The sequence below is a fragment of the Pholis gunnellus genome (assembly GCF_910591455.1).
Source record: "Pholis gunnellus genome assembly, chromosome: 23".
Classification (NCBI taxonomy): Eukaryota; Metazoa; Chordata; class Actinopteri; order Perciformes; family Pholidae; genus Pholis; species Pholis gunnellus.
The window spans coordinates 5,031,047-5,047,872 of NC_136550.1; the positions used below are offsets into that span (position 1 = coordinate 5,031,047).

Sequence of the window (16,826 nt, forward strand, 5' to 3'; positions counted from 1 at the left end):
AGACACAGGAACCCCTTCTCAGTTGCCTGCAGGCCAAAGTTCAATCTAGATAGAAAACACATGTTCATCGATCGGAGTAGAATCAGAAGAAGCAATACACATAAGAACTTATTAACAATTTTCCCTCGATAAAGGACCTCTGAGAGTGTAGAGTATTTTAATAGTGTTCCTTTTTTATGTCTTTTGTTTTGGACGTTTTGTCACTGCAGTCAGTGCAAGTGTGTCTGTGTAAAGTTAAAGCTGATGAGTCGCTAGACTAGAGGAGCCATTGCTGACCGGAAAGGACTGTTAGTGTGTTTCTGACAAGGACTTCACCTCCGCTGTCAACGTGTTTCATCTTTTGGACCACAAACTGTTTTCCTTTAAGACTGACACTGAACTGTGAGTTTAGACTTTCTGTATTTCTGCTCTGCTGAGGATAAGGATTCGGGAGGCAGCACCGCACCCGAGCTACACAGGCCTGCAACTTTCTTATTTTAATGTGAGTGTGTGGACCCATGTGTGTTTAAAGTTAAGTATTCTGTTATACACTGAGTCTGCTGTAGTGTGTTATTGTTTTGTTACTTGTCCCCCAAAAGGGTCAATATTATTTGAACATTCTAAAAAGCAGTCGGTAAACTTGTATTTCCTTTTCATCTCAAGAAAAGTTGTCAGTGTAAAGGACCTCTGAGAGTGGAGAGTATTTTAATAGTGTTCCTTTTTTATGTCTTTTGTTTTGGACGTTTTGTCACTGCAGTCGGTGCATTTCCTGTTGCGCTTCTATTTTGAAGGTACAAACCGGAAGTAGGTAGTAAGAAGCGGAAAAGTCGCTAAAGGGACGGGAACAAGTAATAAAAACAAGGAAGACGGTTACGGTTTTGTTAGTTTAGCACCTGGCCTATACGGGCACAAGGTTAGTACCCGTTCAAGCTCGTTCTTTGGAAAATATTGTTTTAGATTGCTACGTTTTTTTTCTGTTTTTGTGTCATTAATGAAAGAGCTCAAGCTAACAAACTGCTGTTTCTGCTCGAAGGCAACGTCGCGTGTTTAAATGTAGCATGTTATAGGGAAGATCCTAAACGGTGTTCAATAACTTTTGTCTTTATTTATTTTTCCTCATAGTTCTTACGGTGTGTTCAATAAAGATGTATGGACCGTCAGTTAAAGACTCCAGACAATTATTCAGCCGGGGATGCTACAGTTTGTGATCAAGACCGGTCTAAGTTTGTATGTCTATTGTTAAGTTTGACAGTGTCTTTGTTTATTGAGAGGGTAATATAAATCTCACCCAAATCAGATAAACCCTCGTGGTACAGCTACTGTAGGATACCGAATCCATCATTCCAGTTTAACGTATAATTTAACTCTCTATAGAGCAGAGAATTGCTCCCATAGCTGTGTCTATGGTTTAGAAATGTAATAGAATCTGAATTGTAAGTCGCTTTGGATAAAAGCGTCTGCTAAATGACTGTAATGTAATGTAATAGTGTTGGGGTGCTACAAATATATTTCTTTACATTTAAGAATGAAAGTGAAAGTATTTTTTAACACAACCACACGCTGTGTTTTAATCAGCAGCAAGTGAACAGCAGCGTGGCCGAAACTCATATACGAACTCCACAGACATGGTTGTGAGCGTCATCGTTTATGGTTTAAGAGGAGAGAAGATGATGATCGACCTGTGTGACACTGTGGAGCAGTTTAAGAGCATCACAGTGCTGCAGCTGAGAAAGAAGATAAAAGAGAGACGTCGGGATTACTCTGAAATATCAGGTAGAGTAATTTTGGATTATACACACGACCTATTAGAGCCTACACATGTAAATAATCACTTTCATTTACAGGTTATGAAGCTTAAACCAATCGGTTAACAATACAATTATGTTGGTAAATCTATTAAACCCAAATTCTGTGCGAATCAGCGATTCTTGCCATGTAGCCTTACTGCAGCAGGTTCAATAAGAGCGAATTGAGATGACTGTTCAAGATGTACAGTATATTATAGATGTTGATTTGTTTTGGAGAAGTTGTCAGCAACGTGTGTGTGTGTGTGTGTGTGTGTGTGTGTGTGTGTGTGTGTGTGTGTGTGTGTGTGTGTGTGTGTGTGTGTGTGTGTGTGTGTTGCAGCAAAACACCTGCGACTGATCTTTATAGACAAACTGCTGAACGATGACTCCTCTCTGCTGTCTGCATATGGAATCCAACACATGTCAGTCATTCTCATGGTTTTAAGGATGGCTGGGGGAGGATGTGATCCAGAGAAGGGAGATGGTGGAATGGGTGACAAGGGGGGCAAAAACAGAAGTATGGAAAAGCTCTTATTTTTTTAAACATACTGTGGATTGAAATAATGCATCATAGCTGCACTTTTAACAGTTTGCTCAAGAAACTGTGTCCATCACCATGACGATACCGTGGTGACGCTAACTCGGACTGCGAGGAACCTGGGTGTGACCCTGGATGACCAACTGTCGTTCTCAGCCAACATCTCATCGGTTACACGCTCCTGCAGATTCCTGCTCTACAACATCAGGAGGATTTGCCCCTTCCTCACTGAGGAGACGGAGCAGGTGCTAATCCAGGCTCTTGTCATCTCCCGCCTTGACTACTGCAACTCTCTACTTGCCGGAGCTCCGGTGTCGGCCATCAGACCGCTGGAGCTTGTCCAGAAAGCTGCAGCTCGTCTGGTGTTCGAGCGCCCCAAGTTCTCCCACACAACTTCCCTTCTCCGCTCTCTACACTGGCTACCTGTAAGAGCTCGCATCCAGTTTAAGACTCTGGTGCTAGCCTACAGGCCAGTGAAAGGAACAGCTCCTTCCTATCTCCAGGCCATGGTCAAGCCCTACACCCCGCCCGACCACTTCGCTCTGCTGCTTTGGGGCAATTGGTTGCCCCGTCGCTCAGAGGTCCCTGCAGCCGATCGACCCGGTCACGGCTGTTTTCTGTCCTGGCCCCACAGTGGTGGAATGAACTCCCCACTGATGTCAGGACAGCGGAGTCGCTGCCCATCTTTCAGCGCAGGCTGAAAACTCACCTCTTCAAGAAGTGCTACCCTGAGCCTTCCACTTAGCACTTACTTAGCATTTATTGTATTCATACTAGCTTGTTGCACTTATTGCATTCGTTTGTTTCTGCACTGTACGTTTGCTCTGGTTTATGCTCTTAGATGCTTGTTTGAAAAATGGAGATGCACTTATGACTTCTGCTGACTAGTATTTCTCTTGAATACCTATGTTGAATACACTTATTGTAAGTCGCTTTGGATGAAAGTGTCTGCTAAATGACTGTAATGTAAGAACTACTCTGCTGTGATTTTGGTGTAAATAGAAACCTAATCTCCTGTAATAGTGTCTGCTGTTTGATGTACAGAGAAAGTAGATGGATGTGCCTTGAACCTTGGACCAGCTTTTGATCGGGTTCAAACAAAATAATCAGTGGTGCGCCTTCCGAATCCCAAAGTTATAGCTATTTTATAATTCGAAATCAGAGACACCTCCACTTCCTCAACCAGCAGCAGCAGAGTCGTCTCCACAAGGATTAATACTGAGGACATCCTACCAGACACCAAAAGAAGCCACACAGATGGACCGCTAAATATTCTCAACGTCAGCAAAAAGTTGTTAAAGTTTTTATTTTTCTATTATTGTTGTATTAATTGATGTGTAACCAACTGACATGGCTACAAACTATTAACCAGTTTACACAAATTATTTGCAATGATCCAGTTTGCTTTGCCTTCCAGTTACTGATAATAAACGCTTTAAATGTCTAATCGCCTCACCTGCATTGATTTCAAAATACATTCACACAGTATTATATTACGAATTAACACAGTTAAAGCCTGTTACATGATAATAGTGTTAGAACTTGAAGATATGTTTTACCGGTTCAGTGAGGGTCAACATCTTTGTCTTTTAATGAACATATAGTGTGACACACAACACCCCCCTCTGCTTCTCAAACATGGAACAGTCAGGAAGTAGAAACAGCTTTGTGCTCCACAGCAGACCGTTCACCTTGAGTGGACACAGGTGAGTAATCCAGGTAAGATACCAGACATTGTAAATGTGTCAGCTGTAGTGCAGGGAGGAAAAGCAGCAGCTTCAAGAGTGGGGCTGAAGCACTGACACAGCACCTCACTGTTTCAGTCCCATGTGTTTGCATGCAGCAGCACAATGTTAGATGTGCACTCTGCAGTGGTTAAAGTCAGTGTGAGTTTTATTTTCCTGTAATGACTACAGTTTCTCTCTTCATGTAATATTCTGTTCTCTTATTTGTTGGACTTGCAACGGTTCAACAGGCACTTGGTGTCACTAATGACACTATCAATGGCTCTGTTCTGTTCAAGTGTCCCAGTGAGAGAGAGCCAGCATGCACAATACAGGATCCTGAAATCAGAGCAGCTAAATGGAATTCAGCCATCGTTCATTTAATCAGTCACGCCTGTGATTTTCCTAATGTGAGGAGTGAAAATGTCCTCTGTGAAAAAGGCTCCTCCTCAACCTCACCACCAAGCTCCTCAGGACTCCAGTGCCATAATATTGCCATCAATGTCATGTCTAGCATTGCTATTCTTCTTTTATGTTTGCACAGGACACAATTGACAAATAAGCCAAGAAAAGTTTTCAGTTATCTCAACATTTTACCGTTTGCAAATTAAGTAATTTACTTTTGTGATCTTGGGGTCTGAGATGATGTTGTTACCCTATGACCACGGGTGGGACAGGCCCAGATCGAGACCCCCTCCACCAGAGGGAGTTCTTGAGAAGCTCATGGTCGTGGTTGATGGTAAACTTTCTCCTTGTCCACATTCAGATGACGAGGACGAGACAGGAGAAGCTCTTGTTCCTCGTGTGATGTTAAAGTTAAATGCCCATCATGTTACTGTGATGGAGCAGTATGCTGTTGTAGAATCACAATATAAACTTAACAAGTAATGGAACTAAGTATAGCCAGTAGTTTACTGTAAATTGCCACTAAAAATACTGGTAATTTGACTTTTTAAAATCTGTTAAACCTAAAAACCTAAAACATTAAAACAGGGTGAAATTCAAATAATCTGTCCAGTCATGATCTTATATCCACTTACACTTTTGCTTTTGGTGTTTCTTTCGGATCTGCCATTTTTCCCATTTTGGTTCGAATTGTGTAATCTTCTCCATCACAAACGTTTCCTCTACCTTCCAGCCACTGAGTCCTTTCCATTCTATTTTCTAATAATTGCTTTGGGCGGTGATGATCAAGTTACTATTAAGCTGCTGTTTAACTTTGTACAACATAGAGGAAATGTATCCACATGCATCCACCTGTTTGACATCAAATAGACGCTCTACATTATTTAAAGGGTAAACTTTATTAATTGATGCAGTTGTCAATGATGAACCATGAACAGAGATCAATGCAAACTTTCAGTGGCAGCGTCACAAACAAGCAGAGAAATACGAGAAATACAGTAGATATGTTTAATACACACAATGTTATTGAACAAATAAGCTAAATCTGGACTTTGAGCTTCAGTTGCAAATAGAATCTTAGAATAAAATCCAACATGGAAGAACAGCATAGTGTGACAGAAGAAGGCAGTAAGCCACATCATGAGCAGTGACCGTGTGCACATTCGCTCTTAGTTTCTGCGCCACACAGGAATGGAGGTTTGTCTCGGAGCTACGCCATCACTGCAGGCGATGAAGTAGGAGCTCGTCTTCAGGCACTCTGGAGTGAGCTTCAGACACACGAAGCAGAACTCAATCTGGCAGCGAGGACAGATGATGTTCTTGCAGCCCGTTTTGTCGTGCTCCACCCTCTGACCGCAGGTGGGACAGGCCCGGATGGAGGGGCACGCGTCGACCCCCTCCACCTGAGTGAGGTCGGTGGTCTTGCAGTTTTTGAGGAGCTCGAGGTTGTGGTTGACGCAGCCGTCGTTGTCGCAGCGGTCAGAGCGCGGAGCTGCACCCTTCCATTCCTTCAGACACTGCCAGCAGAAATTGTAAACTTTCTGCTTGTCTGATGTGCAGACTGTGCACTGCACGTTGAGGTTACTCGGGTCCTCTCTCTCCACATAGGTTTTACACCCAGGACACTGTGGGAAAGGGTGTGAGAGACAGTAATGGAAAAGTGGAATTCACTTATTTGCTTTAGAGTTAGATGAGAAGATTGATACTTGAGACAACACCCCTTTAGCTTAGCTTAGCATGAAGACTGGAAGCAGGGGGAAACAGCTACCGTGGCTCTGACCAACTTTAACAAAATCTGCCTTCCTGCACCTGTAAACCTCACCAATTTAAATGTTTTATCTATTTTGTTCAATCCTAACGAACAATGAAGAGTAAACATTTTAACATGGTGATTTTTTTACAAGACAGGTATCTGGTTTAAATGTGCTCGTATGACTGTGGCATCAAACTTCTCAAACTCTTCTGTGGAATTGTTTCTGTTACCTGCATGATTGCTGGATGTAGAAACAAACAATCTGTGCTGAACTCATAAGTAAATCAGTCTGTAATTTGCAGACGGTGGACACTCACTGTTTGATATTCACAGTACTCTGTGGCAGCCAGACGTGCAATGTTCTCCTCAAAGTACTGCATCTCTTCGGGGGTCAGCACTGCCAGTCTGCGCACTTCTTGATAAGACCACTTTGCTTCACACTTCTGGAGGGTGCCTTCCCTTAAAGCAGGGCACTTAAATATGTACTGGCCCTGAAATTTAAAGGACACATGTTATATTGCCAGTCGAAGATGTGGTAAAAACTGTCTGGGAGTGAAACTTAAGAAAGGTGTAATTCAGTATAATAAGCCGACAACATCCACCCTGGACAAAGGTCACACATACACACTGAGGAAAAAAAACGTTTGCATTCAAGTGATGTGAGGAAGCCAGTGTTCCTCTGTTAATTTGAAGGGAATATGTGTCAAGAAGTAGTTTAATAAGTTGTCAAAATGGGCTCTATTTTATTGCTGGTGAAATGTAGCAGAATAAATGTCATTCTTAGAAGACAGTTTGAAAACTCCTCGGACATGGAGTAAAAACGCACCTCTGTGCTCTGTCAACGAGATGATAGGAAAGTACCTGATCCAGCAGGCTGCGGCACCACCCGGTGAGAGACTCCGGGGTGACGGCATGACCGCAGGACATCTCTGCTCGGAGACACTTGTCTCCCTCCTCTGGTGCTGAGGAGCACAACGACAAGAGCAGACATTGAACTCACCATTACAGTCTCATCCAACGCGGAGGAAAACAAGTTTAAGACAATAAAGCCTCACATCTTGCATGTTTACATATAAACAAAGTAGAATGTAACACGCGGAATTCGTTAAGTTGATTAATTACGATAACCAATAAACGCACCACAAAACCAAGAAGATCTTGCACATATACGACAACATAATTTATTTATTTATTGGTGCTTACGTAGTGGATCCAGATCATCTGGTCTGTTGACAAACTTCAGAGTGGTGTCTTTGGGGTCGTATCTTTTCTCGTCCTGAGTAGTCATTTTTTTGTTTCAGCTCCTCCGCTCCCCGTCGACAAACTGCTGCTCTGGTTGCGCAGTAAGAGGAGGTGAACGAGGCTGACTGCTGTGTCACATTCACTGACTCCACCAAAGATTTTTTTTTTTTGTTCTTTCACTTTTCCCCTTACGGCAGTTACAAGAAGTCACGTGACTGCAGGATGGCAGATCTGGATTCCCCTTCTATTACTTGCATTCCATTCTTATGACATTATTTTATTTAAGCACACTGTGCACAGCCTTTGGTTTATGGCCTTTCTGTACATGATTTATCATTTTTAAAATAAATAATTGTTCCATATTGATAGGGTACCTATTCTGATCAATCTATCAATTGATAAACATTTTCACAGCAGCTTCTTTAGACAAGCAGAATGAGGAACAGATGGTAAACAAGCACTACTTTGGGCAGATGCCAAACCCTGCTGGAGTATCAGGTGATTCCCAGTTATCAACATCAGAGAGCAAAACTGAATAAAGAACTGCATTGAAATATATATTTTTTTAGGCTATAGAATGGAAATGCTGCTCAGTCTTTAATGATGCAGACAAACTCTCCAGTGTCCAAAATGTGCAAGAGGTGAGGTTTGTATTTTGTGTGTGGGTGCTGTTGGAATGAAGCGTTTGAGTGCAGTCGGGAAAGCACACACAACTATAGATGTCACTTACACAACCTGTTAGACAACAACAACACTTAAGCAGCTGGCACTGAGGAAGTTGGCGTTATTGTTCATGATGATGATAATTTAGTATTAATGGTTGCAATCATGAGTACTACTTCATATCTGGCACTGTCATATAATCTCATTGTTTTTATATTTATTCTGTCTATGTGTATTGTATCGTATTGTGTTGCACTGTTGGGACGAAAGTGAAAGTGTCCTCGATCGGCTCCTCTCACGTCAGATCCCTGATATCAACGCCCTGAAGAGTCATTTTAACTGAGCGGCGGATCCGAAAGCAGCGCAGCAACTCGCGCATTGCACGCACACACAAAAAACCTCACAAAAATGGGAAAAATCTACCAGGTCGTTGTGCACGGGCTGAGGGGGGAGAAGATGATGATCGACCTGTGCAACACGGATGAGCAGTTTAAGAGCATGACGGTGCAGCAGCTGAAGGGAAAGATAGCCGAGAGACTTCCCGAGACCGCAGGTAACCTGACTTAAGTCCACCTGACACGTTTCCATTGACGTTAGACAAACGTTTAGTCGACGAAGGAGCTTTTTAATTATGGTTTCGTGTTGTTTTTTGGTCAGAAGATCTTAAGGAATTTACGAGGGGTTGGGGGGGGGGGGGGGGGGGGGCGTTCTTCATCATACAAAGCAAAAAGCAAAGACTTATTTTGCAGTGGTGAAAGTAGAAAGTACTCTGATTGTTAAGAGGAAAAGTAGCCTAGTACAGAAGTCCTGCATTCAACTTTTTTTTTATTGACAGCTAAATGTAGCCTACTTAAAGTGCCTGTATGAAAAATAAATTCATCATTATGATCATTATTTGGTGAGAATAAGCTCCTATAGCCTCCTGGCTATACACAAAGTAGTATACAGTAGCACCAAAAACACTAAAAATACCTCAAAGTTGTATTTAAGTACACAACTTCGTTACATTCAAACCTTCAACCAGCTGAGAAGAAACAGATTCCTAGTTATAAGGCCAAGAATGTATATTTGAAGTTTATCTATAAAGGAAACTTGTATTTTAGATGATATAGTGATATATCTCTTTGAATATGGTTCTTTATCTTTAATTCTCTCTCTCTCTCTCTCTCTCTCTCTCTCTCTCTCTCTCTCTCTCTCTCTCTCTCTCTCTCTCTCTCTCTCTGTGGGTGTGTGTGTGTGTGTGTGTGTGTGTGTGTGTAGGAGAGGAGGCTCTGCGGCTGATCTTCACAGACAAGATGCTGGATGGAAACGAGGTGCTGCTGTCTGAATTTGGGATCCAGCACATGTCCGTGATCCACATGGTGGTGAAGGTTCCTGGAGGACTGACCGCTTGACCGAGACCAACTCCCCCCTGCTGCTGTTTACAAATTTTAAAAGCATCACTGTTTTATTGCAATCCTCCTTTTAATACTGCCATGTTTTAAAAAATAAATGCTGCTGCTGTTCTACAAAGGAAAGTTCTGTCTTAAGCCTCGTCTTTCATTAAGTGTGCAGATATTAAAGCCCACACTGAGGCCACATCAACAGGGCATCAGATATACAGGCATGAAGTCTCATATGATGAACAGGGTCCACCATGGGACCGTGCAAGGGCTCTAGTAGCCTACAAGAGAAGAGACATAAATAATCCCATGCATAAAATCAGTTCTTTAAAATGTCTAATCATTAAATTGAATAATTCAATACTATATTAGCAATAGGCTGCACATCTTTATGGCGGTATCTAAACACATAACAAATATCAAAATTCACTACACGTGGTGTGCCTTTAAGGATTCTGTAATATACAAACATCTCTGGATAACCATAGATTATCCACAAACAGTAAAGGTGCATTAGACAGAGCATATGCTGCGTTCAGGTCCTCTCGTAAAGCAAAGAGAGAAGACAGAGAACAAGCTTTTTCCTAGCTTTCTATTTATTTTACATTCATTTCCACAAAGTGTCTTTTGTGCAAAATGGTTTCATTTCTGTATCAGTCATGTGAACCGTCTCCTTGAATAACATGTATTTCCGACACACCCTGAATGCAGCCTTTCATAGTTTCGTGACTAACGAAAGAGAAAGTATACACCGAGGGTTGCACTGGAGACAGAGACACTGCGTGTTCGTGTCAACGAACAAGAAAATTGACCAACAATCGGGAATGTCTTGAAAGTGTGAGTTGTAAAACTAAAGGTGAGCTCATAGTGTTTCTACATTTGTGTGTTTGTTTCCAAAACAGGAGCGATTGATTTATTGTCCAATAAGTAATTGTCAACTCCTTTGCAGCCGACAGTGAAGCAGCAGACTGAGACCGTCGTTTAAAAGGACCCGAAATGAATCTCTTCGATAATGGTCGACAGTTGTTCTACAAAATATTGCCCTCTCCATGTAAGATGTACTATACGAGCTCTATAATGGTGTGAAGAGAGTTATGCAATTTACATTATTAACAATTTCCTCCCTGCAGCCAAAAAGTACCATGGCTTGATGAACCAAGGATCAACTTGTTACCTGAACAGTGTGCTGCAGGTGCTGTTCATGACCGAAGACTTCAGAGAAGCTGTGGAAAGGTTTGTCCAACTTCATCCCATGTAATGCATTTAAAACGTATCGAGGCCAAAGCTCACCTTTTTATGACTCCACTGTGTCTTTATTTTGTGTAGGAACACCTGTGATAATCCTGGCACTGAGTTCATTGATCTTCACCTGAAATCCTTGTTTGATGATTTACAACAATATGACACATACACCTATAAAATCACAACGAAGCTATGCATCGATAACGGTACAGTATGTCAGAACAACAGATGACATAAAGGTCACATGGAGTACAGTAGTGTCATAAAATTACCTCAGCATCTGCATCCTGTGCACTAGAAGTGTTACCACTTCCTTTAATCCCCACATTCCCCTTTAATTATTTTAACTTAACTTGACCCTTTATTTTGTTGAAGAAATACACATTTGATTTCTGCTCTTCCCCCCTCAGTGTATGAACAACGTGATGCCGCTGAGTACTTTGAGAAGATTTTAGGTCTGACCAGTAGCGAGGCATCACAGGTAAAGATGACATCATCAACATCGAAGGGATTCTGTACTTCAAATGAAAAACACTTTGTTTACCAGTGGTGTGCTTTCAGATCTTCCACGGACAGTTGACACAAAAGACCACATGTTCTACATGTTCTAATGAGACTAACCGCGACGGGCCGTTTTGGTATCTTACTCTTGCATTGTTGAATTCCTACAGGGGAGACTATAGCGTGGTAAGAAACTCACAACCTTTCTTTTCGCAGGGGATATCTAGTAAAGTAAATATGTCATTTGCAGGAGAGCATGTTGCTCAGTAACGAGATATCAAAAACTCTCTTGAGAAGACATTTATGAACACGGCACACACATTAAATAGGGCTGGGCGATAATTCAATATGATGATTTGTCATCTTTCGACTGAATAACATCACGATAAAATCGTATATCGAGATATTGCAATACAAAATAACGTCGTCTTAATCTCAGAAAATCTGATCTAAATCTAATTATTTATATATAATATATATAATATTTATTTTTTCTGTATAATTTCACTTGAGCACTGTTACGTTCTTTTTGCCTTGTTCAAGATTTCTCTCGCTAATTTCACACGCAAGTGACCTGAGTGCTTTTTCTCAGGTGGATGGCATTAAGGAGTATTTCGGAGCTTCACATTTCAGCGGAGAAAACCAGATGTACTGTGACGTGTGTGATGCCAAATCTGATGCTACTATGGTGAGTAATGTGAAAGCATGTTTTAGTATTTGTGTTCATTGGCTCTGTGATTTTGCAACGACAGTATCTAAAGTTGATTATGTTATAAGAGTATTATAGTATAAGATATTAATAAGTGTTGGGGACCCGTTTCTTTCAGAAAAGTGTCATAAAGCATCATCCAGAGGTTTTGATGCTGCTGCTAAAGAGGTTTGCGTTTGACTACCGATACATGGCGTATGTCAAAAACAACTGCACTGTGGATGTTCCCTGCACCCTTCAGATACCAGAGGTGTGACATATTTCCCTATTTTATCATGAAACATTCCTTTTTCATTTCTGATCATATTTTCCTCCGGTGATCAGAATCAGACGTATGAACTTTACGCGGTTGTGGAGCATTTTGGAGATCTGAGATGTGGACATTACACTGCAACAATCAAAGCTCAGGACGATGAGAGATGGTATGACTTCAATGATGACAAGGTCACACCGGTAAGACTGATCATTCGTTGTGTTATTGACGGTTACATATTGTGTTGACAGTTACATATTGCAGTGCAAAAAAACCTACAAACAGATTCATCACGTTATGTTTGTTTATTTTCATCAACAGCTTGGTTACCAGCCATTCCAGGTGGATAACTTTGAGAAGTAAGTTTCATTCCCACCATACATTTTTTGCGATTATTTCTTGATTGATTATGAATTTATTATTTTCAGTTGGATTGAATTCACCACATACGCATGTTGTACTATATTACACCATGCTGTGGCAGATTGTTTCTCTCACCCGTTCGAAAACCCAATCTCTAAAACGCTCCCACTTACCCCACCGCCTCCACTGACTACGGTGCTGCAGAAAAGAAAACGACAAATAACCCTTTCTGCACGCTCACATGCATGCACACCTACACATTGGTGCATGTGAGCGTGCACAACACACTCAAATAACACAAGTCATACATTTAGCTGTATTTGAAAATGACCTCGCTCTCTTTTGCACATTTCTCCCACTAGATCCAGCAGCGCTTATCTTCTTTTCTACAGGAAAAAGAAAGGTGAGATGGCAGATATTTTCATTGTGTTAATGATGTGTGCAGTGTTCAGATTGCTTGGTACTGTGCCTGAATTTATTTTCTACCTATTTTCCAGTGCATGCTGCTGATACTTGTACTCAGGACACCGGAGAGATGTCGTCTCCTGGAGGCTTCCCACCTGCTACCACTGATATTTGCAATGACCATCGTCAAGATGCTGTAAAGAGGAGACAGGAGGTTGAGTGGGCAGCTTCCATAAAGAAACTCAGAAATGAAGACATAGTCGCTGTTCGGTGTGGAGGAGTGGGGCTATCATCTGACCTCTGCAATGAGGATCAGGACAGTGGAGTTTATTCCAGGCAGAGCAATCATCAGGTCCGTAAAGAGGACAGGAATGACTTGAGTTATCATGCAGAAAAACAAAGAGACAAGGATAAAATAATGACGGTTATTGAGGAAGACAAGAGAGGAAATGCACAGACAGAAACAAGAGCAAGCTTATCTGGAGAAACTCAACAAGAAGAGAGTGTTGTTGATCCGGATGATGTCAGGGGTCCAGGTGATGTTAGAGACAGGAGACCACAGGAGGGTGAAGGCATGCGCAACACGAAGCAAAAACAGGAAGTCAGCAACATGCAACCTCAGCAGGTTTGTGTTGACATGCAGAAAGAAAAAGTGGTAATGGGTGTAAATAGAGACGAGGGTGGGGATGCAGAGCGTCGGGACGGTGAAGGATTAGATCATGTCAAACAGAACATGTGTGAAGATCAGGAAGGTACACAGGAAGTTAGTCAAGATGACTTCAAACCTGTTAGTGTGGACAAACGGGAAGATAAGGAGAGGATGGAAACAGATGATGAGGAAAGGAAAGCAGGGAAAGAAAAGCTCTTGACAAAATATGACCACTACAATGATGGCATTCAAGGCAGTGGAGTTGGTAAGAGTAAACAGAACACGCCTAAAGATGATCAGAGGTCTAAACGAGGAAGTGGAAGCAGGTTTTATCAAAGCCCTGAGCAACCGAGCATGGAGGAGAGGGATGGGAAGGGAGACAAGCAACAGAAGAGAGGGGATGATGAGCATGCACAAAGGAAAGGAGCATCAGAGAGACAAGAACAGGATCAGAATAGAAGATCAGAGCGTGTTACAACGCAAAGAGATGTTGGTGCAGCGAAAAGAGCCAAAGCAGGTAATGAACATATTCAAAGAGCGGACTCTTCTCTTAGACAAACAGGATTGGCAGGAAGCAGCAGCATAGTGACAGAGAACAGGGGAGATAGCAGTGTTGAAAAGTCTCAACCATCAAGAGCAAGAACTCAGGACACCGGAGAGATGTCGTCTCCTGGAGGCTTCCTGCCTGATACCACTGGCATTTACAATGACCAGTGTCAAGATGCTGTAAAGAGGAGACAGGAGGTTGAGTGGGCAGCTACTGCAGGTAATGATCCTGCAGTATCTTTTTCTGTACTCACAAATGAAGAAACAGTAATTAAAGACATATTCGCTGTTGGGTCTAGAGGAGTGGGGCTATCATCTGACCTCTGCAAAGAGGATCAGGACAATGGAGGTTATTCCAGGCAGAGCAATCATCCGGTCTGTAAAGAGGACAGGAATGACTTGAGTTATCATGCAGAAAAACAAAGAGACAAGAAGAGAGGAAATGCACAGGCTGACAACCAGACAGAAAGGAGAGCAAGCTTATCTGGAGAAACTCAACAAGAAGAGAGTGTTGATGATCCGGATGATGTCAGGGTCAGAACAGGTGATGTCAGACACAGGAGACCACAGAAGGGTGAAGGCATGCGCAACACGAAGCAAAAACAGGACGTCAGCAACATGCAACCTCAGCAGGTTTGTGTTGACATGCAGAAAGATGAGGAAAAAGTGGTAATGGGTGTAAATAGAGACGAGGGTGGAGGGAAGGAGAGGAGAGGAATAGTGTCAACAAAATACCTAGACAGGGATGCAGAGCGTCGGGACGGTGAAGGATTAGATCATGTCAAACAGAACATGTGTGAAGATCAGGAAGGTACACAGGAAGTTAGTCAAGATGACTTCAAACCTGTTAGTGTGGACAAACGGGAAGATGGGGAGAGAATGGAAACAGATGATGAGGAAAGGAAAGCAGGGAAAGAAAAGCTCTTGACAAAATATGACCTCTCCAATGATGGCATTCAAGGCAGTGGAGTTGGTAAGAGTAAACAGAACACGCCTAAAGATGATCAGAGGTCTAAACGAGGAAGTGGAAGCAGGTTTTATCAAAGCCATGAGCAACCGAGAGTTGAGGAGAGGGATGGGAAGGGAAACAAGCAACAGAAGAGAGGGGATGATGAGCATGCACAAAGGAAAGGAGCATCAGAGAGACAAGAACAGGATCAGAATAGAAGATCAGAGCGTGTTACAACACAGAGAGATGTTGGTGCAGCAAAAAGACCCAAAGCAGGTAATGAACATATTCAAAGAGCGGACTCTTCTCTTAGACAAGCAGGATTGGCAGGAAGCAGCAGAGTGACAGAGAACTGGGGAGATAGCAGTGTTGAAAAGTCTCAACCATCAAGAGCAAGAACTGGACTTAGTGAGGATGCAAAGGAAGGAAGACGTAGTTCAAAGCAGTCAAAAACATATTCTGCAAAGATAATTGAGGAAGAAATTATAACAACCCGTAGTGGTGTTCAGAAAAGCACCGTGACAAAGAAATTGGGAATAATAACTGTAGAAGGAAACTCTCAAGGCAGCCTTAAGAGTTTGGTAGAATATGATGAAGGAAATGCTGAAATAGAATCTGATCCAAAAACAGATGCAACGGTCACAGTGTCAGAGGGTGTTCGCAATTTACGACTGGATGAACCTTTGCTGAAGCCAAAGAAACGCAGAAAAGAGCAGAATGAGACAATTAGCACAGTTCATTCAAAAGCCAGAAAAATGCAAAATGTGTCTGATGAACATGAACAAGCTGTTGGGAAAAAACATGCAGTGAAAGAAAGAGGTGAGAAGAACAGACGCTTTTGGCGTCGCTCTTCCACTCTGAAGCAAAACAAAAAGGACAAAAAGAAAAGCAATAAGACTACTGGGTGTTTTGTATTTTCTTGTAACAGCCGGAAAACTGCAGACCAGACTTCAGAGTCAGATTAAAAGGAAATACATACTTTGTCCAGAAAAACAAAAAAGACTTTAAAAGGCTGCACGTCATTGTGGTGAAATCATGTTGTTTTTAAATGTATTGATACTTGGCAGTATTGCACTCTACTTGTCCGATCAGCAATCGGGCACTACATGCAGTACTGTATAATGTATAATGTGTATGTTTTAGTTTGAGTGTCTGCTGGTAGTAATCTTTTGTTTCTTCAGTCTGGTTATTAAGTCTATTTAACAGTGTGAAATAAAATAAATAAAGTGTTAAAGATGTATTGCATTAATAGAAAGTAATGCTTTGGAAATTGACTGAAAAATGATTTCAATTCAAGGAAAAACAAGATCACTTGTGTTCAAATCATCTGAAATCACATTCACGGATTGTTATCGTGATATTGTTATTGTGTATGTACGTTGAGAGCAAAGTGAAAACCGGAGTCAAATTCCATGTATGCGTACGCCAATAAAGCTGATTCTGATTCAGATTTTGAATGATCAAAGTTTTGTTTGTCAATTGTTGCTACGCTATTGACCTGTTACATTTTATTTTGAAAATCTTCCTGTTAAGTTGTTGAGAGATATATAAATATATGGCACTGAATGCAACATCTAATTTAAATCTCATACGTATAAAGTCAAATTTAAGTCTTTGTATAGATATTTTATTTGTGTTATTTTAAGTGTTTCCTGATTTTACTGTTAAATACTATTTTTTATGAATTAGGCCTTTTGCACACTGCTCTAGTAAACTGTTGCTGCACTGCCCACTGA

The 16,826-nt window shown here is 41.6% G+C and overlaps 3 protein-coding genes and 1 long non-coding RNA gene across 5 annotated transcripts; 3 read left to right on the top strand and 1 right to left on the bottom strand.

Annotated features, from left to right (window-relative positions):
• The first annotated feature begins 796 nt into the window (after positions 1 to 796).
• Positions 797 to 3,730, top strand: LOC306715079. The gene is made up of 4 exons (XR_013767654.1): positions 797 to 892; positions 1,102 to 1,206; positions 1,558 to 1,752; positions 2,107 to 3,730. It is a non-coding gene; the product is annotated as an uncharacterized lncRNA (long non-coding RNA).
• A 1,593-nt stretch (positions 3,731 to 5,323) lies between these two features.
• LOC306715052 (E3 ubiquitin-protein ligase) lies at positions 5,324 to 7,534 on the bottom strand. The gene is made up of 4 exons (XM_079185276.1): positions 7,390 to 7,534; positions 7,048 to 7,148; positions 6,504 to 6,677; positions 5,324 to 6,058 (listed from the first exon to the last, which is right to left on the bottom strand). The coding sequence occupies exons 1-4, from the start codon at positions 7,472 to 7,474 to the stop codon at positions 5,603 to 5,605; spliced, it is 816 nt and encodes a 271-aa protein (XP_079041402.1). The 5' UTR covers positions 7,475 to 7,534; the 3' UTR covers positions 5,324 to 5,602.
• An 871-nt stretch (positions 7,535 to 8,405) lies between these two features.
• On the top strand, positions 8,406 to 9,599 carry LOC306714433 (uncharacterized protein). Its single transcript, XM_079184466.1, has 2 exons — positions 8,406 to 8,644; positions 9,352 to 9,599. Exons 1-2 carry the CDS (start codon positions 8,500 to 8,502, stop codon positions 9,483 to 9,485), a joined length of 279 nt encoding a protein of 92 aa, XP_079040592.1. The 5' UTR covers positions 8,406 to 8,499; the 3' UTR covers positions 9,486 to 9,599.
• Positions 9,600 to 10,213: 614 nt separating this feature from the next.
• On the top strand, positions 10,214 to 16,093 carry LOC306714844 (uncharacterized protein). Of its 2 annotated transcripts, none has more exons than XM_079184996.1 (12): positions 10,214 to 10,329; positions 10,423 to 10,524; positions 10,604 to 10,706; positions 10,800 to 10,921; positions 11,126 to 11,196; positions 11,277 to 11,402; positions 11,809 to 11,904; positions 12,044 to 12,175; positions 12,250 to 12,378; positions 12,500 to 12,537; positions 12,904 to 12,944; positions 13,039 to 16,093. In XM_079184996.1, exons 2-12 carry the CDS (start codon positions 10,470 to 10,472, stop codon positions 16,053 to 16,055), a joined length of 3,930 nt encoding a protein of 1,309 aa, XP_079041122.1. In that variant the 5' UTR covers positions 10,214 to 10,329; positions 10,423 to 10,469; the 3' UTR covers positions 16,056 to 16,093. The 2 variants fall into 2 exon arrangements, with proteins under 2 accessions (XP_079041122.1, XP_079041123.1); XM_079184997.1 differs by having other exon boundaries at positions 10,235 to 10,310.
• The last annotated feature ends 733 nt before the right edge of the window (positions 16,094 to 16,826 follow it).